The sequence below is a fragment of the Adiantum capillus-veneris genome, chromosome 9, assembly GCF_014529385.1.
Source record: "Adiantum capillus-veneris isolate H3 chromosome 9, ASM1452938v2, whole genome shotgun sequence".
Classification (NCBI taxonomy): Eukaryota; Viridiplantae; Streptophyta; class Polypodiopsida; order Polypodiales; family Pteridaceae; genus Adiantum; species Adiantum capillus-veneris.
The window spans coordinates 30,617,740-30,639,952 of NC_140939.1; the positions used below are offsets into that span (position 1 = coordinate 30,617,740).

At 43.2% G+C, this 22,213-nt stretch overlaps 1 protein-coding gene across 1 annotated transcript; it reads right to left on the reverse strand.

The window, feature by feature from the left end:
• Nucleotides 1–1,089: 1,089 nt before the first annotated feature.
• On the reverse strand, nucleotides 1,090–15,264 carry LOC147450284 (uncharacterized). The gene is made up of 8 exons (XM_086519564.1): nucleotides 14,996–15,264; nucleotides 2,904–3,035; nucleotides 2,560–2,760; nucleotides 2,420–2,481; nucleotides 2,164–2,321; nucleotides 1,938–2,086; nucleotides 1,634–1,777; nucleotides 1,090–1,553 (listed from the first exon to the last, which is right to left on the reverse strand). The coding sequence occupies exons 1-8, from the start codon at nucleotides 15,233–15,235 to the stop codon at nucleotides 1,362–1,364; spliced, it is 1,278 nt and encodes a 425-aa protein (XP_086375690.1). The 5' UTR covers nucleotides 15,236–15,264; the 3' UTR covers nucleotides 1,090–1,361.
• Nucleotides 15,265–22,213: the final 6,949 nt, after the last annotated feature.

Below are 22,213 nucleotides of genomic sequence, written 5' to 3' on the forward strand. Positions count from 1 at the left end.
ATCCCATGTTTGGAATTAGTGCACAACATGGAATCTTATTTATTCTCCATTTGTGTTGTAGACTCGCAGTGATAGGATTTGACGCCCATCTGCCCTTCTTAAGGCATTTTGCCGATCGTATGAAGGCCAAAGTTTTTTTGAGTCTGTCATTGGAAGGGCTTGTTCAAAAATTATCCTTCTATAGAGAAGGGTGAAAAAATAGAATACATGTCAATGAAGGGCTAATTAAAAAACATTTTACATATATTAATGCTCATTTATAATATCTATATGTATACTGGTTATACTCATTGACAGAATATAGTATCTTGCCTTGTAAATTATGCAAAATTTTCTCATTGGAAGGGCAAACTAAAAATAGACCCTTCTATAGGGAAGGGTGCATTTTTCTACAACCCATCTTTTGAAAGAATAGGTTGCCCTTCAAATCCTAACACTGCAATGTAGAGTGAGGATTTTGTTTTTACAAACCTACCAAATCAAGAATTTTTTAAATAATTTAATTTGAAATGTAACTTCTCCCGATAGTATTAAAACACATTACAAAATTCCAGTTGTGTTGTAGAGTAAGGATTTTGTTTTTACAAGCCTACCAAGGTAAGAAAATTCTCAATAATTTAATTTGAAGCGTAACAAATTAAATCACTACAATGGATTTTTGGAAGCTGATAGTTGAACGACAAGATATCGTTCAATGTCTTTGGTTAGTCAATGTATAACAGAGTTAATGTTTCATGTTATTTGCTAACTCAAGCAAACATGCAAATGTGATCTAAAAATGTGTGAATTGTTCACCATATGTTTGTTTAATCACTTTCTGATGTTGTATTTGAATTCTCTTATCCACCACCTCATACCAATTCCCATCCTAGTGAGAGGAATTGCAAGGATAATCACATATCAAGGCAAGATCCCTTTTATGCATCTCCTAGACAAATATACAAGGGGAGATTCCTTTTCTGTAGGTATCTTAAACGTCTGATAGCTTTATAACATTCTTATAGAGGGAGAACATTGAGCCTGCTCAAAAATTATTTGATCTACCGTTGAGAACATCTGATCTACCTTTGTGAGGCTTTAGTGAAATTTTGGTGCACCTTAAATAATTAGTCCTTGGAATTGGCCATGGAAATACATTAACCCTTGATTTATTTTCTTACAATTGGGCTTATTTCCCGAAAGGATTTTAAACAAAATTTATTGGCAACTTATTTACAAAAGTCTCTTAAAGCCAGAAAAGGAGGTTAGGAGGGCAATGCTCTATCCTTGACACTAGACTGAATATTTATTAGAACCATAAGGGAATGCATAGTGCAAGCTAGTGTTTCTTGTAAGGGCTTCTATAAAGCTACCATGCTGGTTCATTTGTGCATTGAAGGCATTCGAGGCCTAATTGAGGCAATATCACCAGATCTTTTATGAAGAATATAAAGCTCGGTCGGGACATAGGTTGTCCCTGAGTTGCCATACAGAGGAATGGCTGGTTGAATTACATGAAAATCATGTCCACATTTGATTATAGCCAACCGAGGACCGTTGCGCAATTTCCACACCTGCAACACTTGAAATCATCAGACCGACAGGGAGATATATTGCATTTGCAGATGACAAAATCCCGAATCAGAGAGCCAACCTCTACTGTTCCTCGGCGAAGTGTGTAAATAGCTAAAGAAAGCGAAAAATCTTGCTTTCTTTGATAATTAGAAGCAGAGGTGGAACATGAGAGTTTGTCATCCACAAGTACATCTAAAAAGAAGCAATGTGCATCTCGATATCCCTGTACAAGCCCATCAAAATTCTCAAAAGTGGCCATCAAAATTCTCAAAAGTGGCCAAATCATATTGGCTTACGGACTGAATTACCGTGTTTTCAAGCAGGTGAAGCATCAAAATTTCTAAATTGCCCAATGAAAAATGGCAAACAGTTATGTTTCAAACCTTCCAAAGTCTTGTGACAACATTAGCCTGAGTATCTATCAGAAGAATACGACCCAAAGAGTCGGTGATTGCCGCTAAGGACCCACTTGGGCTTAGTGCAACCCTCTCCCCCCTCCTTGTCCCATCCTTCATAGCAGTGACCAGAGATGCTGGAAAATAGATTAATATGAATGAATTAAGAGGGCAGTTTTGTTGATCAGGTATTCACGTAATCATCACTGCAGACCTCTTCCAAAATCTTGCTGCCTTGCTTCCAAGGGCTGCCCTTGCTCCACATTATCTTGCCAAAACATTCTTGCTAGACTAGTGAAAGTAGACCAAGCAGCAGGCACAATCTTATTCATGATAATGCTTGTAATTGTGCTAGTTTTATCATCAATCAACCTGCCAAATTGCATTTAACGAGTTTCAAGGCCATGCTTCATGATGTCAAATATTCAACTGCATTGTAACAACCATATTGTTCCTTCTCAAAACAATACCTGTGGATTGAAAATACATTACTGGTCCCAGCGGTTATGGCACAAAAATGTCTCTGCTTTGACTGCAACACAAGAAAGAGTTTGCTTCATAGAAAACCAAGATACTGCCCAAATAGCTAGTAGAAATTGTGACGCTTCACCTGCCTAGATTCAAAGAGAGGAAGGGCAATAATGCCAGATATAACTCCATCCACACAACCAGAAGCCATTCCAGCATTTCTGCTGATATTCCACACCTGATACGCCACCTTGTGTGTGTTCGCATTGGTTACAGCAACAGCACCAAGCCTTCCCCTTCTTGGGAGAACCTCTGAATCATACAAACATTTGTGCAGCAATGGCTACACAACATGGCAGCAACCGCATTAGTTTTACTCTCCATAAAGGAAGGCAGAAAACAGTTTTTTTCTTCAAAGAAAATGTCCAGCCATCATAGGCACACTCAAAATGGCTTTTGCAAAGCCCTTTAGCTGCAATGACAAACCTGCAAATCTGTCATGTCGATTCGAACTATAGCACTGGCATATACAACAGATAACTCTTCTGAGCCACCACTCCAAAGAAGGTTGATATCTCCTCGGATTCGTAACTGCAGAACAGGACTTCTGTAGAATACCTGCAGCATAAGAGACTGGAGGTAAATCCCATCCATGATCAAACCAAAAAGGAGTATGCTCAGCTTCAAGTAAGAAGTTTGAAGCGACAGGATGACCATATTCAAAAGAATCTAAGTCACTCGCTGCTGCTCGCTCCCCTCCCCCCCTTCTTCCTTTCCGCGCTGCCCGCCAGCTCCCTCTCCCTGCTTCATGCTGCCCCCATCCCGCCCTGCAGCACCCTTCTCCTCCAGCCCCCTTCTCCCTCGCGCGCTATCTGTGGGATGTTTTTATCCTACTGGTGGCCTTCATCGACGTCTTCACCTTCTTCTTTTTAGTAGCAAACACACAATGGCGAACCCGGCCTCACCTCAGGACTCTATTGAAGCCCCCTCATCCGACAATGCAGAGAAAACCCTTCAACTTTCTCTTTCGCCAGAAGAGCAAGCGCGCTTGATGGTCGATGTGGAATGGCTTCACGCCACCTCGATCATATGCAAGATTGTTGGCACAAGGACTAGCAGAGGAGAAGTTTGGGACTCGCTCCAATCCTAACTCCTCACCTAAGTGGGCAAGATCATTGATGTGTAGATTCTCGGGAGAGGTTATTACCAGATAGAGTTTGACTCTCTAGAGATGGAAAGTTTCATCTCCGCGTGGCTCACTAAAGAATATGAAGAGGATGTTATCACAGCATGGAACCATCTTCGTATGACTAAAGAAGATACCCTCGATGATTATTGCCAAAGGTTTTGAGATACTTTTCTACAAGCTTCATCCTTCAAGAAAATTACCTTTAAACAACAGGTTGAGCGGTTTTGTTGCGGTTTGCCCGAGGAGATCCGGTAACACTTTGCAAAAGAAGGGGGACTCCATTTAGCGACTCATGGGTCACGCCAAGCAAGGATTTAGTATGCACAACGGCACACTAACCTACCTTACGGACAGGCCAGTGTCTGCTCAACGGGGGCCAAACCAAACCAATGGTAATAAGAAGGGGAAGCAACAAAAGAAGAAACCAACCGGCCCTAGACTGTCACTCGAGCAGTGAGCTGAATGCTACAAAGAGGGCAAGTGTTATGGATTTGGGGAGCAGGGGCACGTTCTTGCCAAGTGCCCTAACAAAGCATCCAATCATCAGGCTAAGGACAAGCCAGAGAATTCCAAAGCAATAGAGAAACGGGCAAAGAAAGGAAAGACAACTGGTTTTGGACATTGTGGAAACCGCCGACCCTGGACAGATAGACGAAAGTTCGGAGCTCTACAGAGCATGGGGCAAAGTACGAGATCAAGACGCCCTTATCTTCTTCAACAGAGGAGCCAACTTCATTTCAACTGAATTGGCAGCTCGACTTAGAATCACGCCCATGGAAATGGGACCACCATGGAGACAGTTCTAGCGGCACGAAGACGGGATGTTGCCCTTACAATTGTCATAGGCAAACTTCGATCGCATTGTCAAGGGTATGTAGGACACGAGGACTCTTACATCATGCCTTTGGAAGGGTGTGACGTCCTTTTGGGAATCCCCTAGTACCACAAGAATGGCGTCGTGGTCGATAATAATGACATGGCAAGAAAGGCAACGTTGAAGAACAAAAGGGTAGAGATATTATTCTTGATATGAAATTAAAGGGCAAGTCTATCTATAAGCTGCAGCGGAAGTGAATGTTGAGGATGAGTGCTCCGAACTGTGCTCAAGGGTTTCTTTTACTTACGGAAGGGAGAGCCTTCCATTCTTCTTAGAGAGAGAGTGCAATGATCACAAACAAAGTGAATGCTATTGTGAATGAGAGTGCTGAGAATGAGAGTGCTGAGAATGAGAGAGAGAGAGAGAGAGAGATACGACACCAAACGGGTTCTCAAACCCCCCTCCAAGGTCCCCCTTCTCTATGGCGAGAGAGGTCTATGCTATAGATCATACAAATCTGGTACAATGGTCTAGATGATGTGAACTTGATGATGACAATGTCAACGACGACGATGGAGACTATGACGATGACGATAATGGTGTCGTCGTCAAATCCGGGATCTGCGACGATGGCAACAAAGGTGTCGTTGTCAAGTTAGGGATCTACGATGACGATGAAGAAGGTGTCGTCGTCAAATCCGGGATCTGAGATGACGATGTCGACGACGACGATGGTGTCAATGACGACGGCATCAAGGCTGAAAACTGAAAACGCCAGATGCTCTGCGAGGGATCTGCTACTGTGGCAGTACTGCGGCTTGGATCTGCAACCGCTTCACCGGGCTAGGGCTGAAATGCAAAAACGCTGGCTGATCTGGCTGAAATCTGAAAACACTGGCTGATCTGCTGAATTCTGAAAAGCTAGGCTGATCTGCTGAATTCTGAAAACGCTAGGCTGATCTGGTACTAGATGGGAAATCTGGCCAGGATCTACAAGCAGAGGATGCGGGTTCTCGCGAGGCTTAGGCTGAAAACTGAAAACGCTGATGGTAGTGGCTGAAAACGCTGATCTTCTTCTTGAGAAAACGCTAGGGCTCCTGTTGAGGTGTTGCTTGACTGCTGGGTGCCCAATGATTTTCGTTTATAGTTCTTTAGCAAATTGCCCTACTTACTTTTCCAACAAAAGTCACTTATTGAAAAATAAGTGAAAAATGTGTACTTTGGCAAAAAGGGTTCTATGCTCTGGAAAATGCTCATGATGGGTACTGAATGTCATGCTAATGATCATAGTGACATAAAAACGTGTTTCGGCTCTCCGGAACCTCGAAACAACGAAACGACCGAAACGTTTCGGCGAAACGGATAAAACAAGTTGAATTTTTTTTTGGCCCCCTTTTGACCGGTTGACATCAAACCACCCGTTTGGGGATTTTTTAAGCCATGTACAAACTTCAAAGGCCGCCAGGTATGAGGCCTTATTCAGAGGACAGCCCACTCTCCGAGAGATCATGGACTCTCGAGATCAAAGACAGCTCGGACGGTTCTTACTAGAGATACAGAGCCATCGGGACACACTACTACAGCCACACACAGCTACACAGACAGAGGGGAGACAGTCGCAGCTCACAGACTTCTTTCAGAGGATTGCCGCCCCTCCCTCACCAGACACTCAGAGGGGAGTGACTCCCACACGCGGAGGTGAGCCGAGCTAGACAACGACCACGAATCACAGGCTACAGGGGCGCGAGCTCCCACCACCGACAGATCGAGGAGATCCGAGCCAGGGAGCGCCGTGCCACTGAGGAGCGAGTGGCTCAGATGAGGGCCGACCCGACAGCTTTCATCCGGGTAGCCTTGGCACCAGACCCGCCCATGTACCACATCTTACATCCCCCCATTAGTACAGGATGGAGCTAGATAGCTTGATGCATTCTCCTGATTGTACTACCTTGAGCATATAGACATGCATATACCCCTAGAGATAGAGCTCCATCCCTCCTCAGATACTCCACTACCTACATTCAGTTCAGTTTTGTATCAGTTTTTGTTTCATTTGTCTTTCCGATAGACGGATGACATACACACCATGTACATTTGATTTGTCTCATAGGCCGATTTCGGCCTGACATAGACGTTAAAAATCTTTCTTTCTCTCTCTCTCTCTCTCTCTCTCTCTCTCTCTCTCTCTCTCTCTCTCTCTCTCTCTCTCTCTCTCTCTCTCTCTCTCTCTCTCTCTCTCTCTCTCTCTCTCTCTCTCTCTCTCTCTCTCTCTCTCTCTGCGAAAGCGAAACCCTAAGATAAACACCCTGTGTCCCTCCCAAGATCAAGGGCGGCCTGAGGAGGGGCGTCAAGCCCCCAAGCTCGCCTGCAACCACAAACCCGACGACCTACTCGCGCTGCGTTTCTACTCACCTCCCACACAGTTCTCACCCGACCTCTCTGCACAGCCCGCCCACACAGTTTCTCGCCTTAAACCCGACTTCTCTGCACAGTGCCGCCTTGCCCGCCTCGACCCCGACTTCTCGCCCCTGCCCGCGACTTGGTGTTCCCCTGCCAGTAGCCCCATTTGAGTGTAAGCCAATTGCAACCTAAGAGAGAGTGGTGTTTTCCCACCACTGCAAAAGTTCGAGGCGACATTCAGCCTTGGTTTCACTGCCGGTAACCTCCTAGCCGAAGCTCACCCACAATATGCAACCCCAAACAACAACCATGGCTACCCGAGCATCATCCCGCAGCAAGGCCACCTTTGCAGCGATTGTGGCAACGCCTCCCAAAATGGACAGCACCATCCGACTTCAGAATGAAGTCGAAAGACTCCGCAAGGAAAATGACAAGCTGAAACGAAGGCTCGTAATGATTGAGACTCGGCTCACTGCAATGGAGAACTCCAAGAAGGAAGAAATGGAACAGATGGAAGCCAAGCTCAACAAAACAAAAGAAGAAGTAGAAACCACCCTCACAAAGGCGGTCAAAAATCAAGTACAGGAGGTCATTTTCAACAAAGTTGAGGATCGCATGGCATCCACGCTACGCGAACAACAACGGTAAGAGAACCTCGCCCTTAATGTTCGCATTGGCGGGCTTCCAAGCGATTGGAAAAGAGAGGGAGACCTCAAGTTCCATGAGTGCTTTACTCGCATCCAAGCAACAACCCCCATGATAGAGTGGGACCCAGCCACAATCACCTTCCTTACACATGAGCAACGCACCAACCATGCGATCTTCACTTTCAAGACCAAGGCGGACCGAATCAAAATCCTTGAGCAATCAAGGCTCCTCAAGGACACTAAAATCTGGTTTGCAGAAGACCTCACACCCACCCAACTCAAACACAAGAAGGTAGAACTACAAAAGGTACGAGAAGCGCGCGCGGCAGGAAAATGGGCAGTCTATCGAGGAGGTAAAGCCATTATCCAGGAGTTTCGAACTCCCAAAATGGCTCCCCCCTCTCTCTCTCCCCCTTAGGTTTTTGATTCTATTTATCATATCTTCCCTTTTGTTCACCCCTCGTTGGACCCTCAGTCCTTAACTGAGATGTAACGTTTTGCTTTTCGGTCCCATAGGTCATATTTGACCTCCGTGGACGATAATTCTCTCTCTCTCTCTCTCTCTCTCTCTCTCTCTCTCTCTCTCTCTCTCTCTCTCTCTCACCTCCACACAGGTGGATAAGACGTTTGACTCCTGAGTGGAAGGTCGTGGGTTAAAGAGCGTCAGGCGATGGCTGATTAGACAAGTATCATCGATTCCTTGTCTTTGCCCGTGATACTTATCATTGCTTATTTCAAAGGTGAAGGTGATGTTATTGTATTTGGAGATATGAATGCTCGCACAAAAACATTGCAACATGATACTCAACAATTTGATATGCCATACATTTCAAGGGAGTTGGAGGAAGTTCACTTGTATGATCGTACTTCAATGGATGAGAAAGAGCCCGATCACTATGGAAAGTTACTTTTACACATGTGTAATAGCACGGGTATGCTCATTGCCAATGGTGTATCTTTGTGGAGTGGAACCAATGGATTTACATGTAGAAGACATAATGGGGATAGTGTGATTGACTATATGGTACTCTCTGAAGCCATCATGTATCACATAAAGAGTTTTATGTTTGGTCAATGGACCCAGGAATCCGACCATCGCACCTTATGTATTGACTTTTCATGTGGAGAAGCAACTAAGCATGATAATCTCAGCCAAAGGAAAGAGAAGTTATCACTATGTATGGATTTCAAACGGGCACCAATGTACATTGAAATGGTTGAGCAAAAATTATGGATGACAAAGCTTCAATGTGATGCACCATTGGAAACTAAATGGGAAGCTTTCAAGAAAGCTATTTGTTCTTGTGCGGAAGAATGCTTTGCCATAAAGCATCTCCATGGTATCAACAAAGATAGATCACGCAAAAGGTGGTTTGATAAAGAATGTCAAGATGCTCGAAAGTCCTTGATAAAGCTTGATGCAACTATGGACAAAGACAACTATCAAAGTCATTTGCATACATACAAGGCATTGATTCAAAAGAAGAGAAGAAGATCGGAAGTAAAACAACAAGAATTTCAAGTCCAAGAAAAGGCACATGCATGTGGAAGATTTTGGAGAAACTTGAGAGGCAAGCGGGTTGAGAATTTTGGTAACTTGAGTCTAGTGGATATGTACACACATTGTAGGCAATTATATGAGCAAGAAAATACTGAAAAAATGCCATTTTATGGTTCACTCCCATGTATGCCGCCTTTTTTTACTATTGAGGATGTATGCGGTGGGCTTGAAAAGTTGGCCACTCGCAAAGCGGGAGATCTTCAAGGTATCAAGCCGGAGATGATCAAATGGACGGGAGATTTTACCCATGAGTGGATGTGTGATATGTTCAACCTTGCACTTCAACATGGTATGCCTTATGATTGGAGTCCTAATTGGGTTACGCCTTTGCATAAAGGAGGGGATGTAAAGAATGTAAGCAACTACCGGACTATAATGATTGGGTCTCTTATGGCAAAGTTATTTGGGTGCATAATGGAGATGAAATTGAGTGATTGGGCTGAAGAGAATGACAAGCGTGCAAAGGGACAAGCGGGTTTTCGTCGATGCCATAGCACCATTGATCATCTTGTCACTCTTCGTGTTCTCATGGAGGAAAGTCGGTTGAAAGGCAAGCGATTGTATTGTTGTTTTGTGGACTTTAAGAAAGCCTTTGATATGATTCCACGTAACAATTTGTGGAGAAGGATGGAAGAACTCCAAGTGCCAAGTGAGTTTATGCTTGCGGTTTCTCGAATCTATGAGAAGGTGATTTGTCAATTGCGCATGGGAAGAGAAATTTCAGAAATTTTTGTAAGCACTATTGGGGTCAAACAAGGATGTCCATTGTCACCAACTCTCTTTGGTCTATGCATCGATCAATTGGAACAAATGGTACTTGACTTTATGCAAGAAGAAGGCATTGAAGAGGTCACTATTTGCAATGCGGTAATCATGCTTTTGTTGTATGCGGATGATGTAGTGCTTCTAGCACACACTTTAGAAGATGCGCAAAAGCTTATGGTTGTCCTTGAGAACTTTTGCTTGCATAGTGGGCTGATTGTAAATGAATCCAAAACAAAGGTTATGCTTGTGAAAACCAACCATAAGGAGAAGCCATGCATTGTGTACAACAACGAGACACTTGAAGTTGTTGAAAGCTTTAAGTACCTTGGCCTTGAGGTTCCATCCAATCACAAGTGGCATGAATGTGCTATGCGTCGTTTGGAAGCGGGAAAGAGAGCATATTATACATTTGAGAACATGTGTAATGCGGGAAACATCAAGTGTTGGGTTCTCAAGAAGTATCTTTTTGATGCATTGGTGACACCGGTTCTTCTTTATGGAGTTGAAGTGTGGGGTGGAAGCATCTCAAAGTCTACTTGGAAAGAGTTTGAGAATGTCCAAAAGCGTTTTCTTACAAACTTTCTCCAAGTTAAGACACAAACACCATATATGCTCCTACTTCTTGAGTCGGGATCTCTTCCAATTGAGGTTATGGGCATGGAAAGGGTTGTGGAGTACATGATAAAGATGCGTCAAAACCTCTCACATCGACTTCCTACAATTGCATGGGAAGCAAGCAAAAAAGTTCAAAAGACGCATAAAAGCAAGATCTTGAGCACGGGATGGATGCAAGACATAAAGAAGTGGTTTGGGAGATGGGATGCATTACACTTGCTACATGATGCTTCAATTGACTCTCAAGTGAATGAAGCTTTTCTACAACGCCAATGTATTACGGCTTGGGAGAAATCCAGTGGGTCACGCTTCATACATTACACCACCTATATTGCCCCCAACTACAAAACCATGTTCTTCGCTGAAAGAGGAAACCGTACTCACACTTACATGCTTGAGCCTATTCCCTTGTCCGCGATACGCACTATCGCAGCAATTCGGCTTAGCTCCCATTTCCTTCGATGCGAGATAGGGCGTTGGGGCAATGGAGAAGAGTCAAATCGATTGTGCACATTATGCTCACTGCAAGTTCGAGAGTCTGAGTACCACACACTACTAGAGTGCTCAGCTTTTGATCACATCCGAACTTGCTTCTCTCACATTTTCAGCCATAACTTAGACCTACACACTTTCCTCTCCCATCCAAAGTGTGGGCTCTCCATTGCGACTCTCATCACTACAATTTTGGAGCATCGAGAGTCACTCATCAGCCGTACACATACTACATCACATGTAACTTTGGTCCCATAGGTCATATTTGACCTCCGAGGACGATAATAAAATCTATCTCTCTCTCTCTCTCTCTCTCTCTCTCTCTCTCTCTCTCTCTCTCTCTCTCTCTCTCTCTCTCTCTCTCTCTCTCTCTCTCTCTCTCTCTCTCTCTCTAAACCTTGCACGTTAGCCTAGCCTCCTCATCTATACCTGTACGTTGCTGCAGTTGGCTGCCGACTTACCTTGTTCACTCGTGACTCAAGTCTCACATCTAGATTTTGGTATTTCACATGTCTCGACAGGTAAATTTGCATATATATTCAATGTATAATTATAGGTACATACATGTAAAACGAAACCTCTGTTTCGCGTTCTTTGACCTTCGAAACAAAACGTTTCAGAAACCTCGAAACGCACGAAACCCCAAAACGTTTCACGTCACACTGCTAATGATCATGTTGTGTGCAATCAGAGGGTATGCAACTATTCTAAGTGCCTAGACATGCACGGCCTGCGCACAAGCTCAAAAGGGTGCCAGAACACTTCCTAGGCTAACCTGAACCCTTGAAGTAGGAACAGCTTGTCCACGTACACATAGGGTTAGATGTGCACGTGAAACTGTCTCACTTGTATCACCTTCGACCGTTTCAAAATTAATGAAATCAAGTCTTTTTGTTTACTCGATCTACTTGAATGAGCTAAATGACAATAAAATGTCAAGCATGTCAGATCTAGAGAAGAAACAATAAGACTTTATGCAAGCTTAGGCCGATTGTTTCTTTGAGAGTTTGCCTAAAGAGTTACCTCCTCAGCAACCTGAAGATCACACGAATGATTTGATTCTCGACAGCACGCCACCAAACCGACCATCTTACAAAGTAAGCAAAGCCTAGAATGAGGAAATTATGAACCAAGTGAAAGGTTTTGGAAAAGGGTCTAATTCAGCCCAGAACATCACCTTATTGTTCGCCAGTGTTGCTTGTATAAATTCCAATGAGGCAAATATACAGCCTATGGGGGTTTCAGAAAATGCTACGGATCAAAAAGGCCATTGGTACAAAGTGGCCTTCTTTTGCTCCCACTTGTCATATGACTACTATGTGTTTGCTATATGCATTGATAGCTCATTTTGGATGGGATGTACATCAATCTGATATTGTTACTACTTTCTTGAATAATGACATATTTGAGGAAGTTTGTGTAACGCAGCCTCGCGGTTTTTTCATTAAAGAGCAAGAAGATAAAGTCTGCAAATGTAAGAAAGCTTTGTATGGGTTGAAGCAAGCTCCTTGTGCTTGGTATGAGAAAGCTGACACTCATTTGGTTAAACAAGGCTTTTGAAACAGTCCAGCAAAAAGCACTTTGTATGTAAATCGTGAGGGTGATGTACTTCTCATCGTCGTTCTTTATGTTGATGATTTGCTGATAACTTGACCGAATGAGACACATTGTTGAATTTAAGGCTGATTTGAATGCTACTTTCAAGATGAAAGATTTAGGGATGTTGCATCATTACTTGGGCATACAGTTTAAGCAATGTGATGGTGGTATTTCCTTGTGTCAAACACAGTACATAGAAACATTGCTATGTAAGTTTGGACTTAAGGACTGCAAACCTATTGCTACTCCCATGGAAAAAGATTTGAAATTGAAATTGAGTATTCATGATGCTGGTGATCTTGCCTTATTTAAATATGCAACACGAGGCCCCGATATTCAATTTGCAGTCTCACAAGTCAGCAGATTTATGCATAGCCCAAGGTCTAAGCACTGGCAGGTTGTCAAGAGAATTTTTCGCTACTTGAGTGACACTTTGCATCTTTGCTTGTTTTATCCCAAGAGGGAATCATTGCCGCCAGATTTACATGCTTTTTCGGACTCAGATTGGGCTGGTTGTTTTGAAACACGAGTGTCCACAAGTGGTTTTTGTTTCATGCTCGACAGTTCAAGCATATCATGGTTGAGCAAGAAGAAATCTACTATGGCCACTTCCAGTTGTGAGGCCGAGTATAGGGTAGTCTTCACAGCTACGGTTGAGTGTGTATGGCTCAGACACCTTATGGCTGATTTGGATGTTGGACAGGACACTGCCAACATCATCTACACTGGCAGTCAAAGCGCATTGGCATCTACGAGGAACCCAATTTTCCTTCTCGCACAAAGCACATTGAGGTGCATTATCACTATGTCAGGGAGAGACTCTCAACAGGAGAGATCAGCTTGGCTCATGTGCCAACACAGGACAACTTTGCAGATCTATTCACAAAGGCATTGCCTTGTGAGAAGTTTGAAGCTTTCCGCAAAGCTTTGGGCTTACTCCCCTTTGTGGATTGATCATGCACTCAGGGCATGGCACTTTCCTATACACTATGTGCCAGCTCTTGTTCACCGCATCACTCCCAAGGGAGATTTGTTACCATACACATGTGGTAGTGATGTGTGTGAGCACACTTAGGACTGCCGGGCCATTTTTTCCCTCACTAGGAGGTTTTTTCCCCGTGCATTGTATATACACCCATCACTCTAGGACTAACTTAAGCAATACTACTCTCTGTTGTGTGCCTTGAGCTTCTTCATCTTCTCCAAGCTGTGTGTGTTTCCCTGCAACCCTATTTCCAACACATCTTTGACCGGTTGCAAAGTGGGGAGGGACAATTGCAGGCTATGCCCTAAAGGAAGGTTAATTAATATGAAAGACAATGTTGTGTGTTACTCAGGAATTGAGGAATAAGGTCTTGACAAAGTGCCATAGTCCACCTTTTGCTGGGCAAAGAAGCATCGAAAGCACGTTGAGAGGCGTGGAGAAATATTTCTATTGGCCAAGTCTCAAAAAGTGTGGACAAGTTTGTTCACAGTTGTTTGGTGTGTCAGAAGGTCAAGTTTGACCGACACAAGACACATGCAATACCTCAATGCAGACTCTACTAACTCGAATGAGGAATGTTGCCGCAGTAATCGTTCAAGATGAAGCACCTCCGAGACTGATTTGATGCACCTTTGGATCTGTCTCGATGAGGGGTTGTTGATGGCCACCAAGGGGTAGATATGGTGCTGATTTACACTCCCGATGTGAGAGGAATGAAGGGTTGAATATGCAGATGATGATGGAGCCGATAATCGACAGCAATAGGAGCACTCAATGCAACGAGGGAATGGCCAAGAAGAGGGAGGCTCAATAGGTTTCGAGATATGGTGCTGGTTTGCACTCCCGATGTGAGAGGAATGAAGGGTTGAATATGCAAATGATGATGGAGCCGATAATGGACAGCAATAGGAGCACTCAATGCAACAAGGGAATGGCCGAGAAGGGGCTCGATGGGTTTCCGAAGGTCCACGCTGCAGCAGGGTGAATAGTGTTAGCAGATCAAAACAATTGAACAATCCGCCAACTGACCCCATGCTTTTTGCTACTTCCTTTTGTATTCAGGCGTCTTCAATCCCCCAAACTTCAATGTGAAAGTAGTTCCTAACTGTTGTTTTTTTGCATCGTGGTGAATCATGCCCTTTGTCATCTGACTTTGCACCAGTTCTGCTGGCCCAACATGCACGGACATTAGGAATTTTGCATATCTCGAATGCGAAGATATTTCAGATACTGAGTCCCTACAGTCATTATATGCACGGCATGAACTTGAAACACCACTATATAAAAGACTGCAAATTTATTCTTCCTCTTGACCTTGCTTCTTGAACAGATCTGATAAGCTTTTAATAAACGAAAGGATGATGGCGATTTTAATTCCATTATTGCATACTCTTAGGTAATCAACCTATGTCACACTTCTGTTTCAGTTGGTCCTAGGTTCATGCTCCATCTTACACAACTTAGACCCCAAGCACTGCATAAAGAAGCTTTACTTAGACAATATGTACCTGTCTCAGCAGCAATGAACCTTTGGTGGAGAAGAAGAGGACAGAACCAAGGGATGTCCCGATTGTGAGGATGGACAAATCGGTGAAGACAAGCCACTGAATAGCTTTGATATGATGACCCTCTTCCGATCTCGGCAGAGTGATGGAGATGGCGGGAGATGTATGTGATTCCCCAAGGAATCTACATTTCAAAATCATGACAGCTCGGGGCCTGGCCATGGCCAGCAGCTGCGCGGACATAGCAAACAATAGATGAAGAAGAAGAGCCAGGAGCATCCTTCATCCAACCTTCAAAAGCAGCACCGACAGAGCCATAGTATTGCGTAAAGGGCTGCGACTCGTTCGCGGGCAACTTCCATGCGCTGACCTGCAAGAAGGGAGGCTAACTATGAAGAGGGTAGTGTCTGACTTGGAGCAGAGGCAAGGTCCCAGCACCTTTGCTTTGCCAGCTTCTCACTCCACGCATCCGCGCGCCCCGCGCTTTCGTAGCCTTTGTCATTTTGAATTTTACCACTTGGCATTACGCTAATATAAGATAAGATAAGATGCAACAAATAGTAAAGCATGCTTTAGTGTGCCAACTTCCAAACTTTTTTGCAGGAAATGGTTCAATTTATTACTAACATTCATGTCTTATATTTTTAGTATTACCTTAAACTGGGTTTTTTTTTTGGAAGAACAGGAAATTGTATTAAGGAAAAGCAGAATACAAGAGTGCCTCACAAGAGAAGAGAGAGGCATCTCAAAAAAGAGAAAAAGTCTACATATCCAAGCACGCACGAGCCATTGAGAGTCTGTCCTTGGAGTAATACATTAGCATCTTATCCTTCCAAGTCTTCCATCTATGGCACTTCTCAATTACATTTAGGGACAAAGGAAAAATTTATCTTATATGATTGATACAAGAGAGAGATGATTTCTTGATCTCTATTAGAATAAATATGAATTGTCTCCAAAACTGTGATTGAAGGTCCCCAAAGAGTTGGTCTAACGGTAAGGCTTTGGCCTCTCAACCTACGGGTAGTGGGTTCAAATCCCCTGTTGGGTCACACTCTAGAGGGACACCTTGTGCTCACCTGGTGTTCACGTTGCTAGGGCTCTTGCCCTTGGACACTCGAGTGCATCCTCCTCCTGGGGTGGGTCACCCGAGGAGGAGGTTCCTAGCTGGTTGCTACGAGTTCTCTCCGTCGTTCCCAGCATGTGGTGCATCAATTAGGTGGCCATGGTGATGCCTAGGCGTGGCTCTTGCCCGATGGTACGCGGCCCTTGCCCGACCATGTAACATGGCTAATATTTGGAAGGGATAAACACCTCCCCCTGTGGGCCCTCTGGTGTGTCGAAAAAAAAAAACTGTGATTGAAGATGGCTTCATTTCTTTGATTCCAATAGGTCCAAAGGTAGGAGAATCTCCACAAATTCCACAATGGAATATCCAGTTTAATGCGTTCTCCTAGCAATATTTCCCTGACAGTGAATTTATGGGGGTGAGTTCCTCTACAACAATTATGTAAAGTCTGTAATTTCAAGCCATTGTGCATGCATCCCAGAAAAATATGCTCCAAGTCTTCATTAGCTTGGCATCTTCTGCATTTTCCATCTCCTATCTTAACCTGCAAAGCATTTGCCCCATTCCATATGCCATGATGGATGATGAGCCAAGCTAAGAAACTATGCTTAATTTGAACAGCAAAGCTCCAAACACTTTTGAATATGGAGACTGTCAGTTGACTTCCCACTAGAACGATATTCCAGGTTGAAGTGATCAGATCCCATATCCTCAAGTTGGTCGAGGCCTTGTAATCTTGAAGAAAGAGTATGTGGATGTTCTTTTCAAGAGACATGCCCAAAAATCAGCATTGGAGATAGCTCTGACAACCCATTTACATGCAAGCTTCACTACCATACATTCCAAATTCAGCAGGCCCAAACCTCCGGCCCTCGATTTGTGCACACAACATATTTTCCAAGCGACCTTTTGGATTTTCTATATTTCATATGAACCACTGGCCAAAGAGATTACTTCTGCTTAGAGGGCTTCTAGCAAGCCAGAAAATAAATCAGTGAAGGTAGACGTAGTGATTGAGCACAAATGTTCTTGATGCTAGAGAGGGTTGTAGAGATTTCCATAGGAAACCCTTTTTCCTGAACCTGTCAAGCACCCATTCCCATCTTTGTACCATGGTAACTTTTAATACCATTGGGATACCCAATAGCTTGAAGACTTAACCATTAGATATTTCTTGACAGCCTGTAGGAGTAACAAATAAGGGAGTTGTCCCATTTGAAGATTTGGAGCCAGTCTTGTGATGGTTTATTTGAGAGCCACTAGCCGAGCAAAAAGTGTTTAGGCATCCTGGAAAGGTATCAATAGAATTTTGATTAGCATTTCATAGTGCATTAGTGTCATCAACAAACATTTGAAGGCCTAGGTCCCTATCAACTCCAGGGATCCTAATCCCTTTAAGATTTCCTTCTTGCATTTGTTTCATCACCATCCACCCAAGGCATCTGACACAATAGAATACAGCAATGGGGCAAGAGGACACCCTTGCCTGATGGACCTCATCAAGGGAATGGCATCGATTAACTCACCATCTAAGGCAATTTTGGCATATGCATTCCAAACAATATTTGCACAAACCTTATGAATTTTTTTCCAATTCCCATGTCATGCAAGGAAAAGTCCCATTCTATTCTATCATAAGCTTTACTGAAGTCAACTTTGAAGAAGAAGAAGTATAGCCCATTCTCTAAAGCATATTCCATTCTTCCCATAGGGTTATAATAGCATCCAAATATATCTGCATTTGATGAAACCTTTTTGCTCTTGGAGGATAAGTCTGTCCATATCTGGGATAATTTTTCTAGCTAAAGATAGAGAAAAGATTTTATAAATTGAAGTCAGACATGTGATGGGTCTTCAATTGTTGAGATCCTCCTTACATGGCCTCTTATGAATGAGCTTAACAACACTAGGTGGGAAGAGCCCCTCTCCTAACAGCTTCTTACCACACCAGCAAGAGGTAACGGGTTATAAAATCTTTGTATTTAATATAAACCTCATTGGGAATACCATCTAAGCCAGGAGATTTACCAGCCTTAAGGTTACAAATAGATTCTTTGATTTCCCCCTTAGAGATAGGCATGTCTAGGAAGTGTGCTAATTTAGTATCCACAGTCTTCCTTCTAATAAGGACAATTTGAGACCTAGCTTCTTGAATTTCCCTAACTCTTTTGTGTTTAAGAGAATATATTTGTAAAACAACTCATTGGCAATAGTAAGATTCTGCTTATGAGATTTGGTTAGCACACCGTTCTTGTTTTGAAGAAGAGATATAAAATCTTTAGCTTTCTTTTCCTTCACAAGATCAAACATATTCTTGGTGGGTCTATCAAATTTTCCAACCCAAAACTCACTAGTGTAAGCAAGGGCACTGCTAGCTTCAAGAATCTCTTCCTGCCTAAGAGAGGCTTTGAGCTCAAGGAGCTTAGTGGGAGGATGATCAACTTTGGTGGAGAGAGATTCTCCAATTTGAGGAATTTCCCTAGCTATCATCATTCTTCTCTTTTCTCTAAGTCCTTTAGCTACCTTTTTGAAATCTATGAGAGTATTTTGAATCTTCTACATAGACTTTTCCCAAGCCTTTGTAGGTGAAGAAAACATGGAAAAAGCCTCATGCAAGAGCCTGAATTTTTTCCCTAATTCATTTGATATCAAATAAAGAATGATCAAGATGAATATCTCCAGCTTTATGAGAAGTATCATCCCTCATAAAGTCAAATAGCACAAGCTTATGATTAGATAGAAACAAAGAAGCATCAGAGTTACATTTAACCAACCAGTGCTCTTGAAGCACATCTACAAACATGTAGAATCTATCAAGCCTAGTAGCTCTAAAGCATTCACCTAACTGCTTGTTACTCCAAGTAAATCCACAATTTTTAGATACACCCATTAAATTTAAAGTGTCAAAAAGATCCACTCAATGCATTTTCTTAGATCAAAAATCACCTTGCCCAATGACCTTGATCTGTTTTACCACTCTGATAGCTTGTCTTTTAAGAAAAAAATCAACCCACTTACCGACATCTTGTGAAGAGGGAATTTTGCCAGGGAAAAGCAAGATAGTGACATTCAAAGAATATTGTGCAACAAGATCCATAAGCTCTTGAACTGGAATGACTACTTCAGTAGTAGGTTCCTGGCCTTCCCAGACATTTTGTGCATTTGTAAAGTCCTCTGATAGACATTCTTTGATAATGTTTGCCTCATCCATTGAGGAAAAATCCACTTATTTCCTGCATTTATATGCTGCTTCTTCTTAACCACACCTTGATGAATCCCAAGCCGCACCGCACCAGCATACCTTCAATCTCACACACTAACTCCACACAATGATTCTCTCTCACTCACTCTTTACACCACACAAAAGAATGGCACGGGGGCTACCCACACACACACCACGAAACTAACACCAAAAGAGTAGAAAACAGAGAGCAAAAGGGAAATATGGGGGGCTACCCACACACACGCACCGGAAACAACACCAAAAGAGCAGAAAACCACAGGGCAGAAGGGAAATAGGGGAGTTGAAAGCAAAAGGGGGGAATTGCAAGCTTGATTCTTCAAATGTTGGACTACAATATTCCTTCAAAGTCATTTGCATTGGATGGCATTCTTTTCTTCTTTGCTCTCGATGCTCTCGTTGCAAAAAAAAAAAAAAAAAACCTCTCCAAATTTGCAAAAAGACGTCCTCTTTATTGGGGCAAGTAGTGCCTCTTTTAACCCTTTCTATTTTTACCAAAATGTGCCCTCTTATTTAGCTCTACACGCAAAATTTTGCTTTTGTCTTGACTTGCCCTTCAAGTCATGAGGGAAGCCCCCCTTATTTGAGTTGTAGTGTCGGTGCTACTAGCCAAGTAGAGGCATCATATGCCCTCAAAAAGTCTTTGGCCGTTAGGGTCGTGGGAACCACCCCTCGTGGGTGCCATATCATCACTTTCAAAAATAGCCCTTGATGGCCACTGCAGTGCCATTGACATGCACGCCGACGCGCACCGCCACCAACTTCCACGACATCACTCGAGAGGGCTGTCATACGCATCACCCGCTGCGGAATTCCATAGCCAACCACCACGAGGGAGCTCTTTCCCACTTCTCTTGTGCCAATGGGGAATCCCAATATACATAGTGTGAGCTTTGTTTTTGTGTCTTTGCATACAAGACCATTGGTGTCCATGTGGTGGTCCCTCATCAACCAAACCCCAAGACTCCCAGAGAATTTCATATATGTTATTATATAAACGAACCCCTTTTTTCCACACCTTCAGGTCATCCCCATTTACTGCTCCCACATCCAATGGCCAAGCCATGACATCCGACTGAGAACCCTCATTTTCGACCTCAAACCGTGAGTACCCTAGCCAAATTTCAACCCTCCCAAGGCCACAAACCGGGGTCGTGAATACATAAGCAAAAACATCTATTGACATTGCCTTTATGTTAGTTGCACCCAGCTTTGATCTGGTATATCTCACCACTTTGGACTCCGATCAAGGCCTTCTAGCTTCGTGTGATCTCCTCATGCCACATAGTATCCATACAAACCCTGGGAATAAAGAAAACTGTAGATGGCACGCCTACCAAGGAACCAAACTGGCACATAACTCACCCCCAATGAAACTTCAACTGCTTATATCTTGGCGGCTTGAACTTTGATTGTCAATCCAAAAAGATCGTCATGCACCATAGATTGAGCACTTCAAGCCTATGCATTCACTTCCACCTTCATCCACCAAATGCCTATCCAATCCGACAAGGATTTGCAAACAACCACTTCGAATATCAAACCGCCATAACTAGAACTTCACAGCTCTGATTGAGGAGCCATTTGGACCTACATTGCACTCCTCCTAGCATCAACCAACTTTTGTTGTACCATCATTTCCCAACCCCCTTGTTGAACATTTATGTTCAAACAAAAACATGACTATTGGAATTTGGAAACTGCAAAATAGCAAACACTGTGAGCTAAGCAAAAAACACTATTGTATGTACAAGTACTATTCGAGGTGTAGATAACTCCTACTTAGGTTGGCTGCCCAACCCCCTCCATCAACACTTGATGCACAATAGGCACCAATTCCCTGTCAAAATATAGCTTGAGATGCACACCATTCACCCTATGCTTGAGAAATTGACCATTCATCCTCATCAAATGATAGGTACCATTGGGAAAAACCTGATGGACCCTGTAAGGCCCTATCCACTTCTTCTTGAAATTCTTTTGGAAAATAAAATCAAGGTAGCTTTCATACTTCATCACCAAATCCCCTTTCTCTATCTGCTTCTTCTTCGGCAAGTGCTGGCTGAACTTTCCCACTCTTTTCTTCTGTTGCTTCACATAAAAGTCCATTGTTGCCTCTCTATCCGTCTTCAAAGCTTCAAGACTTGCAGTTTTGTCTTGAAAAACATCTTGGTTGGCAACTTTGTAAGAAGTCTTGTATGCCCACAAAAACTTGCAAGATTAGCTTCCCACTCTTCAATCTTCTTGTACACATACTTGGTAAGCATCTTGACTATCTGCCCATTTGCACTCTCAACTAAACCGTTGCACTATGGATGATAAGGAGAAGAAAACCTGTGATGAATGCCCAACTTCTCCACCAGCACATGCACTAAATTACTCCAAAGCCCTTGACCACAATAAAAAATGAGCACCCAAGGTGTTCCAAACCAGCAACATATGCAATCAAAAACAAACTGAGAAATTGTGTGAGCATCTACCTCTTTTACTCCTTTAGCTTCAACCCATCTGATAAGATAATCAATGGCCACCACTATGTACTTTTTGCCACTTGCCAATTTGGCTAGTGGACCAATAGCATCCAAACCTCACTTCTCAAATGCATCCTGAGCTATGATATCCCCTTGTGGCTTGGCTATACAAGCCATCTTTCCCCCATGGTTTGACACTCATGGCATGTCTTGCACCAATAGTGCACATCTCATACAATAGATGGCCACCAAAAACCAGCTATAAGAATACAGAAAAGTACATGATCTTTGCCTTGATGTCCACTCTCCTCATAACACTGCCCCAATACCATGCCAATTTTCTCTCGTAGAGGACCCTGCACAACACTCCATCTCGACCATATGTCATCATATCTTCACTAACCAAAGTGAAATTGCAAGCCTTTCGAACAACTCTCCTC